The 23,313-nt window shown below is 36.5% G+C and overlaps 1 protein-coding gene across 9 annotated transcripts in view; it reads right to left on the reverse strand.

Moving 5' to 3' along the window:
• The window catches only part of LOC109090709 (disabled homolog 2-interacting protein-like), a 126,411-nt gene that overhangs the window by 26,140 nt on the left and 76,958 nt on the right, over positions 1-23,313 (reverse strand). For 6 of the 9 annotated variants that reach the window (XM_042756334.1, XM_042756331.1, XM_042756332.1 and 3 more), the window contains 4 exons: positions 20,066-20,260; positions 5,434-5,587; positions 4,475-4,573; positions 1,843-2,397 (listed from right to left, as the gene is read on the reverse strand). In XM_042756334.1, the coding sequence (XP_042612268.1) occupies positions 1,843-2,397; positions 4,475-4,573; positions 5,434-5,587; positions 20,066-20,260 (1,003 nt within the window). Of the gene's footprint in view, positions 1-1,842; positions 2,398-4,474; positions 4,574-5,433; positions 5,588-12,994; positions 13,254-20,065; positions 20,261-23,313 lie in introns of those variants that run through there. The other 3 variants (XM_042756335.1, XM_042756339.1, XM_042756340.1) reach the window with 2 other exon arrangements.

Below are 23,313 nucleotides of genomic sequence, written 5' to 3' on the forward strand. Positions count from 1 at the left end.
GAATCCAGTCAGAGTTATATAAAAAATGGTCCTGGCTATTCCAAGCTCATTGCCGTCAGCGGTGTTGCAGTTGAACAGTCCACATGTCGTCAAATAAAGCGTGTGCAATCATAATAAAACGGGGGATGAATAAAGGCCTTCTGCATGCGTTTTTGTAAAAAAAATATCCATATTTCAAATGTAACAAACACTTTTCTCTCACTTCAGTTATCTGTCACACACGGAAGCCGTTCCGGTGGATGATGTAGCATGTATCCGCAGCCCGCGCGCCTCTGAAATATGCTAGTCTCGCGAGTTTATTTATAGGAGCAAAGGAAGCAAAGTTTCCATACTTTAGTGAAGGAAAACCGGTCTCCTCTTGGTTTATGTTGAAATCCTCCAACATTTTTCTTTGCAAATCCTCAGTTTGTACTTCTAATTCGTGACCAGCGTTTTGTTTTGTTCTCTCTCCGCATTCGTCACTTATCACGCAACATGACGTACTACACTTCATATGCATGAGCCGGTTCTGCTTATGCGTATGGGAGGGTTTTTTTATTGTTGGTAGGATTATTTGTTTGATTGTTTGTTGTTTGTTAGACAGCAACACTCGCTGACTGCAATGATAGAGCTTGGAATAGCCAGGACAATTTTGAATATAACTCCGACTGGATTCGTCTGAAAGAAGAAAGTCATATACACCTAGAATGACTCGTCGAGGGTGAGTAAAACGCAAGGTAATTTTCATTTTTGAATGAACTAACCCTTTAATACCTCCCTTATGATATAATGGGAAGATTTGCTATTTTGCTCTTTGGATCCTGCAGTAGGCTGTGAGAACCGGGGAGATTATCCCTCCGAAATACCTGTGAAACATGTTCAACATGTGAAATCCAACAAACATAAATACAAAGATTCACAGATGTAGCCAATACAAACTACACTCAGTCTCTTAAATGTAGTAATCCTTTGTTAACCCAAACAGCAAGGAATAACAATGGGATACTACAGCAGAGATAAAAAACTGGAATTGGTTTGATTTTGATTCACTGTGACCTCTGAAATTCAATAAGAGCATCAATGAAAAACAAAATGCACAAGAAAAACACACAATGGTCAGAAAAAAAAGGCCAAAATTGAATGCAAAAAGTAAACAGTCACATAAACTATTAATTTAAATGTTAATTCATATATATATATACATAACATTTTGTTCATTGGTTTCACTGAATCACAAAATAATTTTAAGCTGTATAAAGAATTACATAAGCTGTTATTTATGCAGCTAAAACACTATAACACACTGAGTCATGTGACAGGCTTTTCCAGATGAATATATGCACATTTGGTGTAGCAAAAGCCAGTATTCACGTATCAAAGTCTCCATCTATTAGAATAATGGATTGTAAGTGTGCAGTAGATAAATATGTCTTTCAGCTTATGATGATGAAGCAAACTGGTTAAACATCTGGAAATTAAACCACGACGCTGTGGATATGAACCTTGTTACGGTCAACTAATGCCATTGTGTCTTTTAGCAATGCATTTAACACCTGTATTGTCACTGTCTCTGAATTCTCTGAATAAAGGTGTCTATATATTTTCATGTATAAAGATCCAATTTATACTGTAAAAAAAAATTACAAAAACTTGTGTCTTTAGAGGCAGAATGAAAAAGTTTTTTTTTAATATATATTATTATTATTACTACTACTGTTATTTTCATGAACATTATTATATTCTTCCATATTCTCTAATATTATTCTTTAATATTTCCTTTTATGTAGACCCCATAGCACTTTCCTGGAGCACAGTTTGAAAACCCTTTTCTAAATGACAAAATCTGTTAGACTTTCACAATACCTTGGCTTTCCCGGTGCTCTGTAAGATGTGCACCAGAGCGCAGGCCATCTCCTCTTTGTTCTTGACGCTGATGACCGGCTCCAGCACAGAGCAGAGCAGCATGTAGTTGTTGGTGATGTACTCGGCAAACTCTTTGTAAAGCTCCATGGGCAGGATGTTCATGCTCTGGTACCGGGCCTTGATGCGGACCATGGGACCCGCTGTTTTCCCTTTACCTGGATTGGGTTGGCTAACTGGGTACCATTTCTCGACTAGCTGCCTGCTCGTGACATTCACCACAGGAATGCTCACCAGCCCCACGTAGTTGTTCTTGTCCCTTTTCTTCTTCTTGTCTGAGTCCCTATAGAGATGGACGGTGATGTTCTGGACTGTAGGGAGGTTATTGAACTCAAAGTGTTCACCCCAGAAGACGTTATCCGTCTTCAGCTTGCAGGTGGTGCGGGCATAGAGGCTGTCGTCCAGGCAGAGCTCACAGAAGTACTTTTTCTTGGCCGGAAGGTCCTTAGCTTCGATGATCCACAGCTGAAGCGTATTCTCCACCCGCCGACTGTTGTCCTAGAGACGGAAAGGCATTGTGAGGTCAGTGGACATGTCATGGCTGTGGTGGATTATTACCACATCAGTGTGGCATCTAACAGGGTCAGTGATTTAGAGATGACGTGCTTTTCAACTCAGTGATTAAATACCCTCTGCTTCATATCACCCACCCTTGGCTGGAAATTAAAAGGCCTTTTATTTTAGATCACTTCATGTCCTTCCCATAAAGATAGCAGGACAGTGCTGTAAATACTGTGTGACTTCATTCAGCACAATGTCATTCACTGGCCTTTTTTTAATATAGTCTTTCCAGTGTGAAGTCATGTGGTTTAATATACGAGGGATGGCCATAAAGTTGACCTGCATCATGCTGTAGTTAGGTTTAATAGTTTAAGAAGTTAATTTATAGACATCCCTCCTTCCTCTTACAGTATAACTTAGGAGGAAATGGAGGATGAGATCAGAATAAAACTAAATGTCACAGTTATTTCTGAGGCCACAGACCACCATGAATCACTGAGCTGAACATACTAAAGCCCTCGCTCACCAGCAGTATACAGCAATTCTTGTCCCCCACCCACAAGCCACTGCACAGTGCCCCGCCCACAATTAGTGATGTCATGCAGAAGCATCTGTATCTGGGGTCAAATATTACCATTGATGGACACACAGATGAATAGTGATGATATCTCAGCAATTCAGCCCTCTCCTAAACACTTCATTTATCATTTTCTGTGTGGATATATATTTTTGTCCCTTTTTTTAGGTTTCTGGCATGTAGAAAGTATATATTTGGCAGGTTTTAAGAGGTCTACAGCTGGTTAGTGGTGTAGATTTAAAGCCGGTTATGTAGGTTACTAAGAACTGTTGCATGAAAAAAGGCTGCATGACAGCTACTGTAAAAAAAAAATAAAAATAAAAAAATATATATATATATTGTATATAGTGTATATATATACACACACACACACACACACACACACACATACTGATAATAATAAATGTATTAGTAATAGTAGTAAATTAAAATGTGTTCTGTATGTACAAATATACAGTTAAACTATTGTAATATTCCACTGAAATACAACAATAACAATAATCATTTTACAGTACAACTGTAAATTCACAATACTAATATTTCTGCCTTAAAGCTTTCTTTTCTCATTTTAGTTTTGGGGAGATGGCTAGCACTTGTTGAGTCGCTCTGAAACGCTGAAAACACTGGATCACATGTTCACTCTGAAACATGTAGCACATATATTGATCTGGTTAAATCATAGCTTCTGGGAAAATTCTAGAGTAAATAACAATACAGCTTCCATTTTTGAGTGAACTATGCCTTCAAGGCTTGACTGATGAATTGCTCTATAACAGCAGTTGACTGTACTATGAACTACTGTAGGCATTGTGTAGGGCTCTAGTGCTCACGGATATTCCCACAGAAATAAACATCCACTAAGGCAATTGATTTCTCATCTTGGTATTGAGGTGCTCCATTGTGCGCCCTCATCACAGATAATGAACTAATTAGGCAGGCAGACAGAAATGGGCCTCTGCTGCAGAAGCTAATGCCTGAGCTATGATCCTCTCCACACTACTACAGCATCAACTTCTGTCTGAAAGAATCATCTGTTTAGGCAAAGCTCTGTAAAGCCTGGCTCTGATGTTCATCTCAGTAATTCAAATGTAAGACTGAGTGAAGTGAAGGGGAGACATTAAACACATCCCCAGGCAAGCTGTGAAGAAGGCAAATATAACTTGAAGGGTGTGCTTGAATTTTTTTTTTAATTAATAATTAATTTGCTTAATCATTGATTGGTGAAATGAGCTGTCGGATGAGATCTTTTTTCTTGGCGCACTCAAAGCTACCATATGTTTAGCTGTTTCTCTCCTGTATCTCGTGTGCTTGTATCAAAGAGAGAGGGAAAAAACTGCCCTGAATTTCATCATTCTTACAGAAACAGAAACATTATTTGATGTCTCTTCTTCCTTTGCACTGAGTTACATTTCTTCAGTAATAAATCAGAACATCTGCGTCAGGTATGATTTTAGTCTATGCAGGAATAAAAGCGCCTCTGCAGGAAGGCAAGTTTACCTTATTAGGGTGGATGGCCCGTCGCAGGTTCTCCATCCATTTGTCTCTCTCTGCGGCCGAACGACAAGAAAAGCACTTACTACCTGTGGAGGTGCTCACCTGGAAAAAGGGTTGATAATTGTCAGCTTACTACTGAAATCTCACGGCTTTTTCTTACATCAAAAGCAAACATGTGCCATGTTTTAACATCATTGGAAAATATGTTACTGACAGGAAACAAAATGCAAAACTGAATCACATTTACTGACTGATATTTTAGGTACAAATACAGCATTTAAAATATGTGTTCAGAAATCTGGATATAGACAATCACACACGTTCTGACCAGGAATCACAAGCTATAAAGAAACTTTAAAAAAGAGAGCTTGTGAATTGAATCAAAATTGAATTAAACTGAATAGATTCTGCTCTATCCAGATTTCCTGGTTTGATTAAATTCTGGTTCGATTCACAGGATCTTGATTCGATTATGAATTTGATTCAGTTCTGGTTTAATCCACAAGCTCTTGATTTGATTTGATGCAATTCTGATTTTAATTAAATTCTGGCTTAATATACTAACTCTTGATTTGTTTCTGATTAAATTCCAGTTATTGTATATATTTTAGGTATAATACCTATTTCGTATACAATTCTTTTTTTCTTTTTTTTTCATTTTGTGCAAAAATTGTTCTCCAATAAAATTCAAATTATTCAATTTATTATATATATAAATACAATATTATAAAAATCAAGATCTCAATTAAGCTGAAATCACTTTTTTAATATGGAATTCAATATAATCAGACAAATTGCTTTTTTTTGCCGGAAACTTGCCTGGTTAGAACCACTGTCTTATGAATGATGCTATACTGTAATACTGAATTCAAATGAACATGTACTGAGGATTTGAGAGAGATCAGATCAGTGAATTTATTGATGTATATAATGTAAAGCAAGTGAAAGGGTTATGTCTATACCTCAAAGCAGTAATCTTGTCCGAGGATGGAGCTGTGCACTGGTTTAATAAGGACCTCCTCCTCCATGCTGAGGTCCAGAGCTTCTACTGCACTGCTGGGACTGAGCAAAGACTCGTGAGAGCGCGACTCCTTCAGCCTGGGCATCAGATGAGACCTGAAACAGGAACACACACCCACCAATGACACAAGTGACTCTCTTGTACACACACTCTCAAGCTTTTCAATACACACATAATCCTTTATCTTGAAAACAAGATAAGATAATCGAATGGGATTATTTACGGTAACCACAAAGCAAGTATTATCACCGCCTAAATTGCAGGGGTATTATGAGGACACATGTTCTGGTCCTATTCAAAGACATTCACACAGCATACAGTATGCTGAGACGACAGACTCTGTAGGCAGGCTACAGATTCTGATTGGTTGAGCATCGTTCGCAGCAGTTGTAAATTACACTGCAAATATACATCTTTGTGTACTTCTGTGTGTACTTCACTTTGTTGGAACCACAACTGTTTCTGCGGAACTACATTGTTTGTTGGAAGAATACGGTTTTTACTTATATCATTACCCTTTATTTGCTCGGTTTCATTTTGTGAAACCTTACTACGTATATGGAATAACCGTTTTATAAAAGCAATAAGCCCCGTGAAGCTGTGGTTTACAGTGAATTTATAACAGCTAAAGGGGTCTTAGGTGTTTGCGTTCTCTAATAACATAATTAGTGCCTTCTTCAAATTGCTAATTATCTCCTAATAATCTAAAATAGAGTTTAGCAAATCTCTGCCAAACATTTCAATATCTGTTAACTTGCAAAGGAAAAAAAAAAGTTAGAAAGGTAGATCATAAAGGAAGTTGGGTGTGCTTGCATGCATGTGTGAAGAATCAAGCCATTTAAGATGCCAATACCACTTGTGTCACATCAATTCAACACGTTCTGCATCCATAATAAACAGTGATGGGAGATATCAAGCATATCATTTGAAAATCCAACATGTTTACAGCTGTAATTAGAGTGGGAGATCTCATCTAAGATGAAGCCTGTGTTGGTCTGAACTGACGTTAATTAGTATTTGCTACAAAGCAGATCTGATTTGGAAACAGTTCCACTACTCGTCCCTTTATGTCAGCTGGAGAGAGATGTGCACAGAAGGAATACATCACACAAAACTGAAAATTCTGTCATTAGTTACACACCCCAGTGCTGTTGTGCTGTGTAAAACTGGGTTGCTGTGTATCTGGCTGTGATGAAGGTTTAGTATGTTAGGTAAGGTTTCAGTTATATAAACTACAATGCTTTCTAGTTGTATTTAGTATAAATTTAATTATAACTGGAGCTCAATAACCAATATTTTTGTATCATATTTTTTACTGATCATTATTCATAGAAATTATATTATTTACATATTTTATTTATAATATTTTTATGACATATATTTTATTTAAATATAGTATGTACATGCTAGGAAGCGTCTCTCTCCATAAACAATCATCATAAACCTTTTGTTGCTGTGTGTATTTCATAAATTATTTACTATTCTCTATTACCCTGAACTCTTTATTTACCTCCCTTCCCCCCTCCTTTGTTTTCCTTTCCTTGTTTCTTCCACTCTCCTCCTTTTTCTCCTCCATAAAGATCTTCAGAGGTTAGACTATACTCCTGAGACCAGCCTTGTCTCCTAACCATTGAGGCTTCAAAGCACACAAAACGTGTGTGTGTGTGTGTGTGTGTGTGTGTGTGTGTACACAAACTGGTTTATTTCTGATTGGCTGAGGTGAAACGAAGCAGAGGACTCAGAGTAATTGGAGCAAAGGGGATTGTGGGATTGATCCATGCTTGAAGCGGCCTTGGAGAGACAGAGTATCAAACTAGCAGTCCAAACGACAGGTTGAGTTTCAGAATGAGGAGAAACCAGCATCAGTTTTCCTGACCGGGAAACATTGATGGGATGACACTGACAGGAAGCACTGGGAATAGCTGTCAAAAACCAGCTTGAGCGAAAGGATTTTAGAAGAGAGAAGGAAAAATCAAAAGGAAATCTGTGTGCTGGGGGTTCATCTGAACGGTCGTCAATCACTTAGTTACTGGATATGAAACTTTCAACATCAAAAGAATGTTCTCTAAAGATGAAATTCTTGATTCCGAATGAAACAGACAAGTTTCCTTGAGTAGGACCTAATAATAGCTCTTCAAGACTGTGTCTTGAGAGAAGAAGGGATCAGGAGTGAAAATACTTTTGGTCAGCAAGTTAAGAAGGGGATCAAGTGCCACTGAAGCAAAGAGAGAACAGTTCAGCACTTTCCATGGACTCATCTAAAGCTTATCTTTCGTTTTGAGGAGAAGATCTCATCATGAATTTAGAACTTTCTATGCAAAGGAGACAATACCTCATTCACTTTTGAACCATGAATATGAAGGGCTATACCAATGCATTAAGTAAAATTAAAGATTACGGAACAGTGTGCTCAATGACAAACTCACTTACCCACCAATTAGGGTAGACGGCACATTTAATTTGATGCTAAATGAAAATATGACTGAGAAGAACAGATGTTGTGTGGTTCAGTAGTGTTCTCTATAGTCGATAGAGACCAGTTTTGAGGGGGAATACAATATGTCACAACACCAGCCCAGTTGGGATGCTCATATCAGTGCCACTCGTAGTGCAGAAATTACACACTGTACCTTTAAGACAGTACAACCAATCGAATGAACTCAAAACCTCATTTTTATTCTGTGATTTGTTAGAGAAACCTACATGCATGGATGTCATGTCTTGTGCATGAAACTACATAAAAATCACATTATCCTTCATTTCTCATAAAAACTCGTATCTAATTTTAGAAATAATGCTTTTAAAGGACACTCAAGAAAAACACTTTCTCATTAGTACTAATATGATGTAACACATTCTGGATCATCTAAATATTGCCACTGGGCAAATCAGAGTGAAGTGTATTCTGGGACTTAAAGGTGAGCCTAAGAGTGGAAAAAGACATGTTCAGACAAGAAGAGACGTGCTGAGGTGTACCTTGTAAGGAATGTGTGTGTGTTTCCTCATCATTGGCTGTCTATCTGTTGAAATACGTCTGATTTAAAGGCAAGTGAAACTAATAAGGAGATGGATGTAGAACAGCAACACATGGAATAACACCCACTACTCCACATGGAGTGCGCCTCTAGAAGGTTAACTGTCACATAAGTCTAGCAGAATGAATGTTAATGCCAGCATTGGAGGCAATGAACGACACCGTATGAATGATAATACATTTGCTCTGTGTTTACTGTGTGTGTGTGAAAGAGAGAGTGTATTTTAGCCTGTTAGTGTGATGTTAGCGTGCTCAGCGATGTGATGTGCATGCTTAATGGCATGTGTTACAAGCTCTTTCATGTTATGCATCTACCAATGAAAGTGAGTGTGTATGAGTGTGCTTTAGAGGTGGGGAGGTATTAACACAAAAACTGAACTGTGAACAGCTCACCTCCAACATACTTATCACCTCAAACAGAGCAGCACGCACATCCAGTCTGCTGAGAAGAAATGACCTGTTTGTCCTTGGAAAGGAATCCTTTTCATTACACTTTGCCATGTTTTCTCTCTTTATCTTTCATTTACTCATTTTTTTCCCTCCACATTTACCCAGAATCCTCTTCTTCCCAAATGGATTCATCCCCTGCGCACACACTTCCTGTCTTCACAGCACTCTGTATCTCTGTCTCTGTAAATATTTCAGTCACTGCACCAGACATAAGTCACACTTCACCCTCCATCACTCCATTTCTGTTCTTTTTTTAACTCAGACCGCTTCATTTTTCGTTCCTAGGCCATATCTTCAAAAAATAAATCAATGAAAAAAAAAAAAGATATTTGAGTCTGAAAATAGACATGAAAAAGATATGACAGTTCCATGATAAAAACGTATTGCAAATGGGTTATTATTATTATTATTATTATTATTTTAATTTCCTTGACAGAATGTAAAAGTGAGAAAGGAGAACAGAGATAGAGATGCTCTAAAAATAACAGACAGACTGATATAAGAAAAGAAGATTAAACTCTCAGGGCTACAGACTACAACTAAGGCAGAAAAAAAAATATTTGTGACAATATTTGGGATGAGAATCATGATTCTGGATTCTTGATTATTTATTCCATTGTCTATTGAAGACAATGAACAAATTAGCAGCATAAATTCAACTCAATAATAGGCCTAACTATATAATTTATAACAATAACAAATAAACTAAAACATTTAATTTCAATCAATTATTCAGTAACTACACTGATTTAAGTCTCAAAAGCTTCACTGGATAAAATTCCTGCACTGTTCTGTCTGGTACATAAGCAAAAGACAGAGAGAACAGACCATCAAATTAAAATCTGTATCAAAGTCAGAGAAGAGAAACATAGCAACCTGTGGCTAAACAACAAATACATGCAATGAGGTCACCCAGCAGTACCAGACTTAAAATCAATATGTAGCTTTTTATTTAAGGGAGAACCAGGAGAAAGTCATTTGTCTTGTTCTCTAAATTTAACAAAAGATTTATAGCCCATGAGGGAAAAAAGATGGCAATCCCTTGTCATCATCTTAGTGAGAGCGTGAAGAGAGTTCACACCCTGACCTGTCATGTTAGATCTCCTGCTATGGATCAGAAGACTAAACACATCTGACAAATTAGAGACTGTCTGTGATGCCACTTAACATCTTAATAATTCAACATATAATCAATAATAAATCTAGAAGAATCTATTCATACATCAATAACTCTACAAGAGCTGCTCGAAACAAAAAGAAAATCAATTAATTTAAAGATTTAATTCTTGATGAACAACTCACACTGTCACTTAAAAAAAACATTATACACAAATATATGAGATGTATTTTTCACAATAATTACTGCGCCTTTAATAAAGATATTCACTAGCCAGTAGCAACACGCTGTTATTATAATTCTAACAAATATGATAAGCTGCTCATTATGGCTAATTATCACTGATAAAAGGCAGTATTAAAATTTTACCATTAAAATATAAAAAATATGATTATATCTAATATTTCGTCAAAAAAATAAAAATAAAACAATAAAATCATTTATTTAGGCAACACAACATTGTAATGTACAGTATGCAAAAATGGATATTTATTTTTCAAGATTTGCTAAAGATTACATTTAACGGTGTTATTAAATTTTTATTAAATTTTTTCCTTAAGTTTTTAAGGATTAGTCTTCACATTAAATGGTGACGAAGATAAAAACTGAAGAAATGAGTATGAACAATTATCCAAATATCCAATATCGACTGATACGATGGAGAAAAAAAAAGACAGATTAAAAAAGAAAAAACCTTGGCTGATAACCACTGTTATTGTGCATCCCTAATAATTAGCAATTATATGAAATGCACTCTTGCAACAAACCCCAGTTCTCCACACTGACCTCCCAGTAGAATGAGTTAGGTGGGCTTTCATGCCAAGTAAGTTTTTGGGAAACACCGCTGAACCGATAGGGCCAGTTTTCCAGACACTGAAAACAGAAGCCAAGCTAATTCAACTATAAAGCCCAGCTGATCCCACACTGAAGTCAGAAATAGTACAACTTGGATTAATCTTGGTGTAAAGAAAATCCACTAAAGATCCATCTCTAACTGCAAGTGTGAATTTACAACTGAACTGTTCAGGGATGAATAATGTGGAAAAGATAACAAAAAAGCCAAATGTGCTCTTAGCACATTTCAATTAATCAAGAAACTCTTCATCCCCTGCACTCATCATATTGTCACAATGACCTTAGCAAGGGGAGAAACACTTACAACAAAATACAGTTCACAAATCAAAGCAACCTTGAACACAGACATGAAAGAAATGGGAGGAGAAAGAAAAACAGGATGATGTGCAGGGATATGCTCCCAAACACACAGGCCATCACAGCTCTTACACACACTGCTTGATACACAATTCAGCCTTTCAGAGCGCACATCACAGGCTCTTTTCAAATGCATGGAGTGTGGGTGTATGGAGCTCACATAGAAGCCAAAAGTTAAGGTCATGGACTCACAAACACATCTAGCAGGGTGGCTGGAGACTGAAATGGGACCGTACAGCCACACATGTACGTATCTTTACACTCACAATAAAGACATTTCTCTGGTCTGATAAATGATAAGTTATGTGAGGTCACTGATAACAGTGATGTCACAGCTGACAGAATGACAAATGTTACAGTTGACAATGTAGGCTTTTTAAAACTATCCAGGACACACACACACACAAATTATTTCTTTAAAATTTTAAGTAACCCACCTGAACACAACATGTGACACACCACACGTGTGAGTGCTTCAATCAACCATGTCAGCTGACACAACAAAAAACACAAGATGCATCAAAAGTAACTGGTCTGATGAAGAATTCATAAGACATTGAAGACATTAAAATAGCCTTTAATCACTGCATACTGCTATGGCTAAAATCACAATGTCAATTAATGCAGTATATGATTAATCATGCAGCCTGAGGCTTTGCTGTCATCACTGTGTTCCCATTTAGAGACAGAGAGAGAGAGAGAGAGAGAGAGAGAGAGAGAATGAGGGATCAATGTACTAGGCTCTTTCATTGCTTGGGTTTGGCTCTACCCTTGAATGGACCGCAACTACGGAAAGGTGAGTGTTTCCATGGCAACTAGTCGACAGGTACAATTTTAGCCCACCAAAAAAAGAACACAGCCCATAACGATCTACAGCACTACAAATCTTCACATTTAGTGAAGATGAAAATAAGAACTTTTGATGAATCTATTCTGTTTTTAGCTGTCATTTGGATGGTTTGTAAACCGTTATCAGGCTGTGAATCTTTGCTGTACTGTAGGTGTGTGTGATGAAGGGTAACAGCGGTTCAAAAAAATAAACAGTTGAAATCTGACCCTAAGGACAGTAACCAATCTATATTCACATTTGTGGTTCAATAATGTGACTTTCATTAATTAATTTCCAAATAATCACATTCGTTTCCCCAAACTGAATATTTCATATTTTGTTAACTAAAATATTTGAGGTCAGAGACAGAAAAAAAAAGAATAAATTTCTTAGGCAAATATAACTTACAAAATTCACTGACAGAATGACATGCTCAAAAATAAAAGATTAACATATCAATAAAATATCATATTTAAATTGCACATCTATATAAGAAAAAAAAAGAAGAAAAAAATGCAAACAGTGTTTATGGCAAATGACAGCAGCAATATGATTTTACAGTTTGATAAGGAAGATATCATAGGTTGGTTTCAAATGAGTATTTTTCTTTACTGAATATAAGCAGTTTACATAGATGTGCATTTTACGCATAAAAGATAGGCCTGCTCAAATATTTTTTACTAAACCAGATGAACAAAGGTAACAGTTTATGAAAACCAAAATGCAGCCACTAAAATGAGCTATAAACCGTTTCATAAATTCCATTTCAAAACCATTCATATTTAGAATTTCATAAAACACTGGACAGTGTTCAAAACAAGCCCAAATCCAAAGCCTAAAGAATAGATAGATTCACTTACATTGAACTGTGAGGAAACCCAGCTCCATCAATCCATTCTCATGCCACTACTGTATTCAAGCACATTTCTGTGTTTCTGATCTGAATTTGCATTTTGCCACATGGACCGTTAAGAGGAATTCTGTGGGATCTTTTGCTTTCGCGCCGCATGCTGGAGAGGGAACTTCCCATGGGATAACTGATAACACACCTCCTCCCTCACATGCCCCATTTAAACAAATAGCGCTCCCCATATCAAACTCGATAAAATTTTAACTTTCCAGTGTCACATCACATGCCTCTTTTAAAGTTTCAATCTTCACGATCATTTACTAAGCATGTTTAGTTGTATTCTCCCAAATTATGCAGACTACAGCATAAGAATTATTAGCTGAAGTTAGAGATTATAGACATAGATTTGTAACAGAAAAAAGGAAGCGTGCAGGGTCCAGGACATAAAGCATTCCCTGATCTATTATTGTGTGCCTAGCAAGAAAGGACATGACATCAAGACTAAAATATGCGGAACAAGAGGAGGGAAAGGCACAGCGAGACAAAATAATGTTTGAAGGAGTCAAAAGGTCATTCAGGCGTTCAATATTTGGGGTTGGGGGGTGGGACGGGGAGTTGGGATCAAACACACTTACAAAACTGACACTAGTTAGATATATTAGAATATCAGATTCATAACTAGCAGGTGTTTCAGTTAGCACTAACATAATAGCCCGGAGGTCTTCTATACATAGAAAACAGAGCAGAGCAAATATTTACATTTTTGTTACGATGCAATTCCATTAAAATAACCATTAATGGTGTATTTGTAAATTTTCATTTTAATTGATAGAGACAGCAAAACATTTTTTTTTTTTTTTTTTTTTTGCATGGTTGAAATTAACTTAACATTAACGTAATATTAAATGTTTTATTTTTGTTTAACATATATTTTGGGATTTTTAACAATTATTTGGAGATCAGACAACACTTGGTGGATTCCCCACATACCGCCGCTGACCCCCATTTCACACCCAACATTTACTTTAGGATTTTGAACATAGTGAAAAACAGACCTCTCCAACATTTCATTTTTATTACATTTTTTGCATAAAGCAAGAGAGGGAGGATATGATTCAGCTTTCATGCAAATGCTTTACACACAATCTCCTGCCCTCGCATCTAACATTAACACATGGGCCAAATGGACGATTTCACAGTTATATCATGGCAGAGAAACACACAGGCATATACAGCCGCTCCATATGCATATAAAAAGGAAATAAAGATGCAGTTGGTGCCAGGATGGAAAACAGAGAGTGAAGGATGGTGGGAAAATTAAACACAATGACAGACTGAGGGACTTGTCATTCTCAAGAGAAATGGGCTAAATGTGCTAAACAGCAAACAATTTAGCCTTGGCCTGAACAAATCCTGTCTGAATAAGGAAATACCACACAAACACACACGGCTTTGTTTTATTACAAGAAAAGAGTTGAGCCCTTGGTGTTTACTGGGCATCTGGTTAAAGGCTAACCAAAGGTTGTTCTGGACTGACCACTTCCTTGTTTCATACACACATAAATAAACAGACAGACACACACACACACTAAATGACTTGCCAAACTAAAAGAGATTATGGAACATAAATCTATGACCCTGGTCTTCATACTGGGAAATCCTCATTTACATATAGAATAACTACATAAAGAATCACTCAATCACACAATCAAACTGATTACAGTTGTCAGACTATGATATGATTATAAACGTTTAAATAAAAGTGCTTGTCGTTGTTTTCTCTTGCTAATGTAAATCATTCATTTGTGTACATGCGCAAATTTGTTTACACTGAGTGTCAAATTCATGTAAAACCAAAGAAGGATTTTTTTTTTTTTGCACACTTCAGTGATTTGTTTCTTTTTCTGAAACACTTTTCTCTAAAATACTTTTTCTATGGATGAAAACAAAGCACATGCACAAACATGCAACCTTGGAAAGGAAACATTCCAGACAAGTTATTTCATGCTCATGAAAACATAAAAAGGGGAACATAAAAAAGGAGAGAGAGAGAGAGAGAGAAGCAGGACGTGATGAGGTTGATGCATGAAGTCCTCACTGACCTTAAAAAAGAACAGGACTTATATAGAGAACAGACATGTCAGAGGAGGATTTCTTTTTTTAGCCATCATGCTTTTTTTATATAAAGACAGGAGTCTGACTTCTGTAGAAGCTTATATTTTTATACTTGGCTTGTGAGCATGCACTGTACCTGTTTGGTTACTGGCTTTGACTCCAGGATGCTTTGATGAACTCCAGCATAGAATATGAAGACAAAACAGCCTAGTGCTGAAGACATGATGTACAGTGAGTGATCTGAATAGGCCCTTGCACTATTGCACTTATTATTACCATCTTATTATTTTGTTAATTATTTTTATTATTCATGTTATTTCATCATTATAATTCATGTCCAAATTTATGTTTTTAATATTATACTTGCAAGGAGTGTGCACTCTGTAAAATCCAGTAATCTCACATGATCAGGTATGTACATAAGAATTATTAGCTAATTATTTCCCTGCATGGATTTCGCATCCATTTTGTGTTTGTGTGTGTGTGTGTGTGTGTGTGTGTGTGTGTGTGTGTGTGTGTGTGTGTGTGTGTGTGTGTGTGTGTGTGTGTGAATTTGCAGCATTGGCCAACAGAATGCTAACACACTAAATAAAACTCAAAAGATCAAAAACTGTTTAACATATATTATTATAAAATAGTTTCATTGGTAAGATAATTATATATTTAACATTATATAAATAATAAATACCAACTAAATTATTTAGTTGTCATGTCAATAAAACACATTAATCTGAAACTGAAGAGAAGAAAATAGTCACAATTGTATAGCATGCTTCATTTCTCTGCATTTGTCTGTACTCTCTCTCTCCTTTATGTGTTCAATTTAAGAATTACATAACCGCAGTCGGCACCCTGTCCAAGCCAGGCCATTAACTATGCCATCCATCCATCTATTCATCTCTCATCCCTCACTCCTCCTCCCTTGTCCAACCATCCATCCCTCTGTCTACCCGCCTGGAAAAGCCGCTTACACACACTAGGCCAAAGGAGAAAATAGCATGAGAAAACACGTGTACACACACACAGACACACACACACGCTCCCACACACATTCATACTAACTATATAATTGTGCATAGTTAAGGTAGCAAAATAAATAATCATATACATATTTAAAAGAGAGGAGAAACACTTTCCGTATCTGTTGTTGTTAATATTTTGACACAAAATATTCATTTGTCACTTGGTTTACACTAACCAAATTACACATATGCCAGGATAGACAGATTGTGACACATGCTCTCACCCCCGAAAACCATGAAGAAAAGTATGCAAGGTATATATAAAAAAACAACTACACTGAATGTACTGTAAGTGAATATAACTCGCAACAAGGATTGTGCCAACCACAATTTGTTTTGTGTTTTCAATTAAAGTCTGTTGAGCATCGAATCCTGTTTTTGCCTCAGCGAAGAAAAAAAAAAAAGTTGAAAAAAAAAAAATAAAAAAAAAAATAAAAAAAAAAAAAAAAAAAAAAAACCTAAAAGTGTATTTCTCAGAGATTACAATAAAATCTCACATTGTGAGATAGAATGTTGCAATATATATATATTTTTCTATGATGGGGAAACATGTTTCCATAGTTGAGAACTTTAATATTATTTAATTATCTTTTCAATTTCATTGAATTATTTTCCTATGTACTCTGTTGTCTAACGTTAATTATTGTGAATATTGCTGTTCCTGTGTGGCTCGCACAGTAGTATTAATAAATGTCATCTTTATCTTTTAAGTAGAGAAGGTACAGTGTTGGGTCACCAATTGATGTCCACTGAAAAATCTGGCTCTCAGCAAAACCATTGGAGAAGCAGCACAGCTGTAGAGAAAAGCTCTCAACTTACAGCACACACATATTTTATTCATGTTGCCACTTAAAGGGACAAGTCACGATATAAAGGGACTATGACAATCTGCCAGTTACTACCAGCACAACACAAGTATACAGCGGCAAATGTGTTTCTTGTACTATAGAGAAGCTGCACACAAATGCGGTTTTGTGGTAAGATCTGATGTGTCGTGTAGGGATATAACTCACCTCAGACTCCAGCTGGACAATTGATAAGATGACTATTTATTACTTTAACTAGCAGACATTCCAGGAAAAAAAAAATCTGTGGTTTCTTACAGAGAGAGAGAGAGAAAAAAAATTAGGAAATTGTAAAAATAATAGAAACTGCATCCTGAATGACTTTACATTGTGCATTTCTCATCTTTGTTCCCTGAACTTTTATTGTCTGTCCTGGCCATATACGTCCCTGTCTCATAGGACAGGAATAACAGCTCTAAATAGTCTTGTTAAGATTCCTCCATTTTTATCTTGATGCATAACACTTACAAATATGGTAGCATTCCATTCTGAGTGTGTCCTACATGCAACACAGATGAGAGAAAATAAACAGGCTTTCTATGCCAGCAACTAACACAGAGCCTTTCTGTCCTTTGGAAGTTTATGCTCCTGTTCTGATATAACTGTCTCGGAAGCATTCACCTCTGAGACATCGTTATCCAGAGCATTCAGAGGTGACCCTCTCCTGAGGAGAAGATGCCCTACCACCCACCCTCCTTATGTTCCAAGAGAGCAGAGCAGTAGACATGCCTCAGCAGCGCACAACAAATCAATAGATGAGAGGGATTGGTCATGACAGTGCAATTAGAGAGTGACTGAGAGAAAAGCAGGCAGGGCAAAAGAGAGATGGGCTTAATCTGCAGAGTCTATTGAAAGTTTCGAAAACATTTTTGCACACTACACTGTTTTTTCTTGTCTTTTTTTATCCTCCAATCAAATCCGTTATCCGTCTTTAATTTTCTGTTGCAGCACAGCTGAAGAGACGTTGAACAACAGCTGGTACTGAGGAGACACTCTCCTCTCATTCCTCCCTCTTTTTTCACACAATCTCTCATTTTCTCTACTCAGTTTAGAAGTGTTTGTAAAATAAATAAATTTGGATTTCCTTACACAATCTCTGATATAATATAAGAGCATTCACTTTCTCCGTCTATGTACATGATGCCATAAACAATCAGATTTCTTATGCATTTCTTTTTGATTGGTTTTAACCATGTGTTTATCATGCAACTGAAGTAGAACTGAACACAACACAAAGTTTTGTATTCATAAATTGTGGTAAATATATAAACATTTTAGGGGTGCAGCCGATAATGGCTTTGGGAAGTTTGATTGGCGGTCTCTATAAAGGTCAATCTCAAACCTGTCGTGAGAGGTTAGGCATGATATGCAGGGGCATGGCATGGGTAAAATAATTATAATGCTGAAGGTGATGTACAATTCATATTTCTTTTTTTACATAACTAACAAAATAATCTGAAAACTTTCTGTGCGACGTAATAGTGTGAGTAAATCATCAAACGCTCTCTCTCTTTTCCTCTCAAAATGCAAAAATGGATTCAAACCACCACATCGCATCTGCACTATAAGCGAGCTGCACACTGCACAGTTGACACAGGAATTGTCACTTGCACAATCGAGGCAGTGTGGCATCGTCACTAAAGTTTATAGTTTGCATTTCTTTTGAAGTCTTGCCAGTGTTTAAAGCATTCAGCACTCGCACGCTGTACTACAGACGGTGCGTTCATGCACGCTCAAAGCGCACACACATAAGGCCGCCTCGCATACAGCTCACAGAATCAGGCTTGTGCTGTGTGTAAGCTATTGTGCAGCAACTGCCCCATTGTAAAAACTGCACTGCATTAAACATTTAGGCGAGATAATTATGTATTTTTGAAAAATGTCTGTAAAATGTCTGTAAAAATCGTGATTGGAGAATCACTATGAATAATTTTACACACAAAAAAGAAGCCTTCAAAAAGAAAAGTATCGGTGATTCTGTAAAAATCGTGATTGGAGAATCACTATGAATAATTTTACACACAAAAAAGAAGCCTTCAAAATGTATACAGTAAAATGTTAACATTCACAAAATGTGGGAAACAGCATAGAATAAAATAATAAATATTAATATATTTATATTAATATGAATATTAATATTAATCAACTCCAGGTTTGACCAATGAATGTCCACGGCTTTTCCATGACTGTTCCAATCATTTGCGATTGCTGTTCAAAAAGGATTTTGTCTTACAAAACGGAAATGCAAGACAGACTTGCAAGCAAATCTGACTCCACACTAGGCACAATACTTATAAAATTAATTATTTTACAACATACAGCTAGTATATCTAGAAAACACAACTTTAAAATGTTATGCAGGTATTAGGTTCCACCAATGACAGTCATTTCAAATGAGGCAGAAAAAGCTCCTTGAGAAAACAACACCACCACTTTACTTTCTAATATTCAATTGCGGTGTGACTCACTAGCATGGTATGCAGAAGTAATTAATTATTAATCAATCCTTAAATCTATAAATCCAGAGAGGGCGATGAGATCGTGGACAAGCTCTTGAGACACGGTGAGCCTCAGTGTTATGAATAAGAGCAGCTGTTCAACTGAAATATAATTACAGACACACACAAGCTGACAGGTCGAGAGAAGTTCATAACCTCAACTCATCATAAAAACAAAAACGAAACAACCACAAGTGACAGGCAGTCTCCGTTGAACAGGCGTCATCCTTTACAAATCATTTTAATAACCACAAGAACGACACACCCTCCATCATACAGAATAAACTTTATATTGAAGTTAAATTTAATCAGATGCAGCCATTGAAAAATCTTAATGCAGATGTGCTGTTGCTGGCCACAGTGACTCCACACTAAAATGGCATCTGAATTTAACCACATGAGTCCAGTGACCCAGAACATCTAATGTGACCAACATCACCCATAACAGACACTGTTAGGAACAATTACAAAAAAACAATAAAAAAAAAAACCTTACAAAACAGTCTCAGATCACAGCATGTGAATACAGTAGTGTGTGTGAGACTTCTAGTTTGCATAATCACATTATATTTCAGGATCAGGAATCAGACTGATCACTCACCATTCATCATGTGAATTCAGCGCAGCAGTCGGACACTGGAGAGAACGAGGGAGGACAGGAGATAACTCTGGAGGGGAAGGGTCTGTTGGGCGGCTCTCACAGCTCCATTTTTCCCTTTTCCAGCACTGAGTGCTTCTCCCTGCTTCTCTCTCTCTTGCTCGCTCAGACCTGAGCAGCCCAACCGCTGCCGGTTTTCTGGGAAAGGCGGAGCAAAGAAAAATCTCTCCTCTCTTTCTCTCTCTCTCTCTCTCTCTCATTCATTCACTCGTTCAGCCCTTTATTTCACCCCCTCTCTCTCTCTCTCTCTCTACTGCCCTCTTGCGCTCTCCGTTACTCATCCTTCCTTTCCTTACATATTTTTTTCCACTGTCCTACTTCCTCTGTTTTCTGTATCTCTCTCTGTCAGAGTTTGGATGTGCGTGTGCTCGTATAAATGGCTTTACTCTCTCCCGCAGACAAAACCAGAACTGCACAAAAATGTAAACCTCATATGCATGACTTTGTTAGTCAGATGATTCCCTTTCATCCCAAATCAATACTCACAGATGGCTGTGAGAGAGTACACAGCATATAATCAACCAAAACAAAATTTCCTCCAATACTAAATAAAACGAGCAATTTTAGAAGCAGCCCTGGCTTTGTCAACAGTCATCTTCCAGACTTAAACCCAGAAATCAGCATGTAAACAGTCTGAAATGTTCACAGCAGGTCTGAGCCTGCTCAAAATAAAGAGGTTTTTTTTTTGTTTGTTTTTTTTTTTTTACTCTTAGCTAAGAGTTGGGAGAATGAAAACTTCATATAAACTATCATTTAAAGGTTTAATGTTGGTATAGGATTTTTTTTAAAAGGTTTTTTAAAAAGAAAACTCTTCTGCATACCACAGCTGCATTTATTTGTTCAAATATAAAGTAAAGAAAATTGCAATGCATACTTTAAAATACTGTAAAATGTAATGTAAAACACACTCATTTGAAGAGCTAAGTTTGAAGTTAAAACCAATCAATAAGAACTATTTTTGAACAAATCTTTAGGGTCAATGATTAGATGACTTAAAGACAGTCACTTATTTCATTTCTTAATTAATCAAAGTTTTGAACGCTGGGTTGTTTGAGCACATTACTCGCTTACTGCCACCTACTGGGGTAACACCATAACCTACAGAACAATCCCCACCACACACAGACCGAGATCTGAATTGTGCAAATGCAGACAAGCGGAGTGATATACTGTGAAAAGTCCCAGTGCTTCTAGACTGCATATTAGCACTCTTGAAACATTGCTTAGCCAATTAAATTCAAGGACAAGAATGAACTGTTGTGTAACTGTACAAGTGTTAAGAAGAACTGTTTACTCAAATGGCTAGAATAAATAGTTATTATAGTTTAATTTTTATAATAATTATTTGTTTTAGTCATTTGAGTACGCCACTGTTAATAACTGTAACAATTCAAATTCATCGAATGCATTATGAACACGTGAAAATTAGACATTTTAGTTTCAAAAACATCTTCAGTATTTTAAAGCCTGCACATTCAAGTCAGCTGATTTTGTTTTGTCCAAGCAGACCCAACGGCCGTCTTTAAGGCTTTATTAGAATCACTCACCACAAAACATTCATATTGAGCTTGACAGTTTGATTAAAAGTGGCTCTAGTTCAATCTTCATACTTCATGCTTTCCTTAGGAATTAGTTCCTTTATACCAAATGAAATTTACTGAGCAATAAAGCAACGCTGCGATTGTTTTCCGATATGACAGTTTCCTTGACAACATCACCTCTTTCCTGCTCACGAGGGAGAGAAACAGAGGATACGTGAGAGAACAATAAAATGAGTGTAGAAAAAAATTGACTCAAATGTTCAAATGCTTTTAATTTAGATCTGACCCTGTAAAGTAATTAGAATCTATGAGCACTATCTAAGAGCATCAAATGTCTATGAACTTTATTAAAGTCATTTTGTGTCTATGACACGAGTGTTTAAAGAGAAAAAATGTTTTGCTCCAATTCTGTCCACATGCCTGTTTGAGGCACTCTTTATCATTTAAATATTTGCTTCCCACCATGTACATGCATGACACTTTCTTTCAACAAAATACACATTAAAAAAATGCATAGTTATCACTGGGTAATTTTGGCTTTTAAAGTTAACATTTAATCCAAAAAAAAAAAGAAGAAGAATTTTGCATACTATAATGCAGCAGATAAAGATATGCGATAACTATTTTAATTTCATTAATCATTTATTTATGAAAAACTGAATGTAAATACTTTTTTTTGATAATTGTTTTTGTTTTTTATTTAATAACATGAGTGTGTATATGACTGCATATTTTTTTTATTGCTTAATATTCAGCATTCTGCCGGTCAATAGCCAATCATAACAGAAGTCATTTACATATAAAAAACAAAAATGGTACAGTAGCAAACAAATAAATACAGAAATGCTCTCTAAGGTCAGACAGTGGGTAGAAAATGGTCACATAAAATTAGACTCAAAAAACTATAAAACTAAAATTAGACAAAGCAGATTAATAGTCCTTCTGAAACAATCAACATTTAGTAGAAATCCCCTAAATACGTCTATTTTTGACATTCATTTGATTTGAAATCCAGTTTCCACACTAAAAACAACCCTCTTCTCCATCCACCGGAACAGAACAGCCTGGTTTGTTAGTAAATGGCTCAACTTACGGCTGGTATCATGTTTCCTATGTCTCCCAAAGTGCCATTTGGTGCCAAGAGGACAAAAAGCACAAACTAAATGTTTCAGTGCATTATGGGTGAACATTAAAAATAAAATAAAAATAAATAAATAAATAAAAAGATTTCAGATATTGATCAAACTAAACCTCATCTGTATATTGGCTTTCTACAAAAAATGGTGCAGAGAAAATTGTGTGCATGTTGATACTACATATAATGAATGTTCAATTAGATGTAACTGCCTTTGTATATGTATATCCCTTAATTGAAGTGCTTTCAACAGCAGAGTTGTTTTCTATTTAGCGCTCTTGACTCTTTCTAATAGAAGCCACAATCAGACTGTCTGGTAACGCAGGGTCATTTTCAGCCAAATGAATGTGACAATGCAGAACAGACAGAGAGATACAGACACAAACATTCAAGCACAGATTGTAAGTGGCACAAAAGCAAACTGCACTCACATCAGCCGGGGCATCGGGCACACAAATTCAACAAAAATCCATTTGGCCCCACAGAAGTCGAGAGTACTCATCCCCTATCTGTAC

This window comes from Cyprinus carpio, chromosome A5 (genome assembly GCF_018340385.1).
Source record: "Cyprinus carpio isolate SPL01 chromosome A5, ASM1834038v1, whole genome shotgun sequence".
NCBI classification, from domain to species: domain Eukaryota; kingdom Metazoa; phylum Chordata; class Actinopteri; order Cypriniformes; family Cyprinidae; genus Cyprinus; species Cyprinus carpio.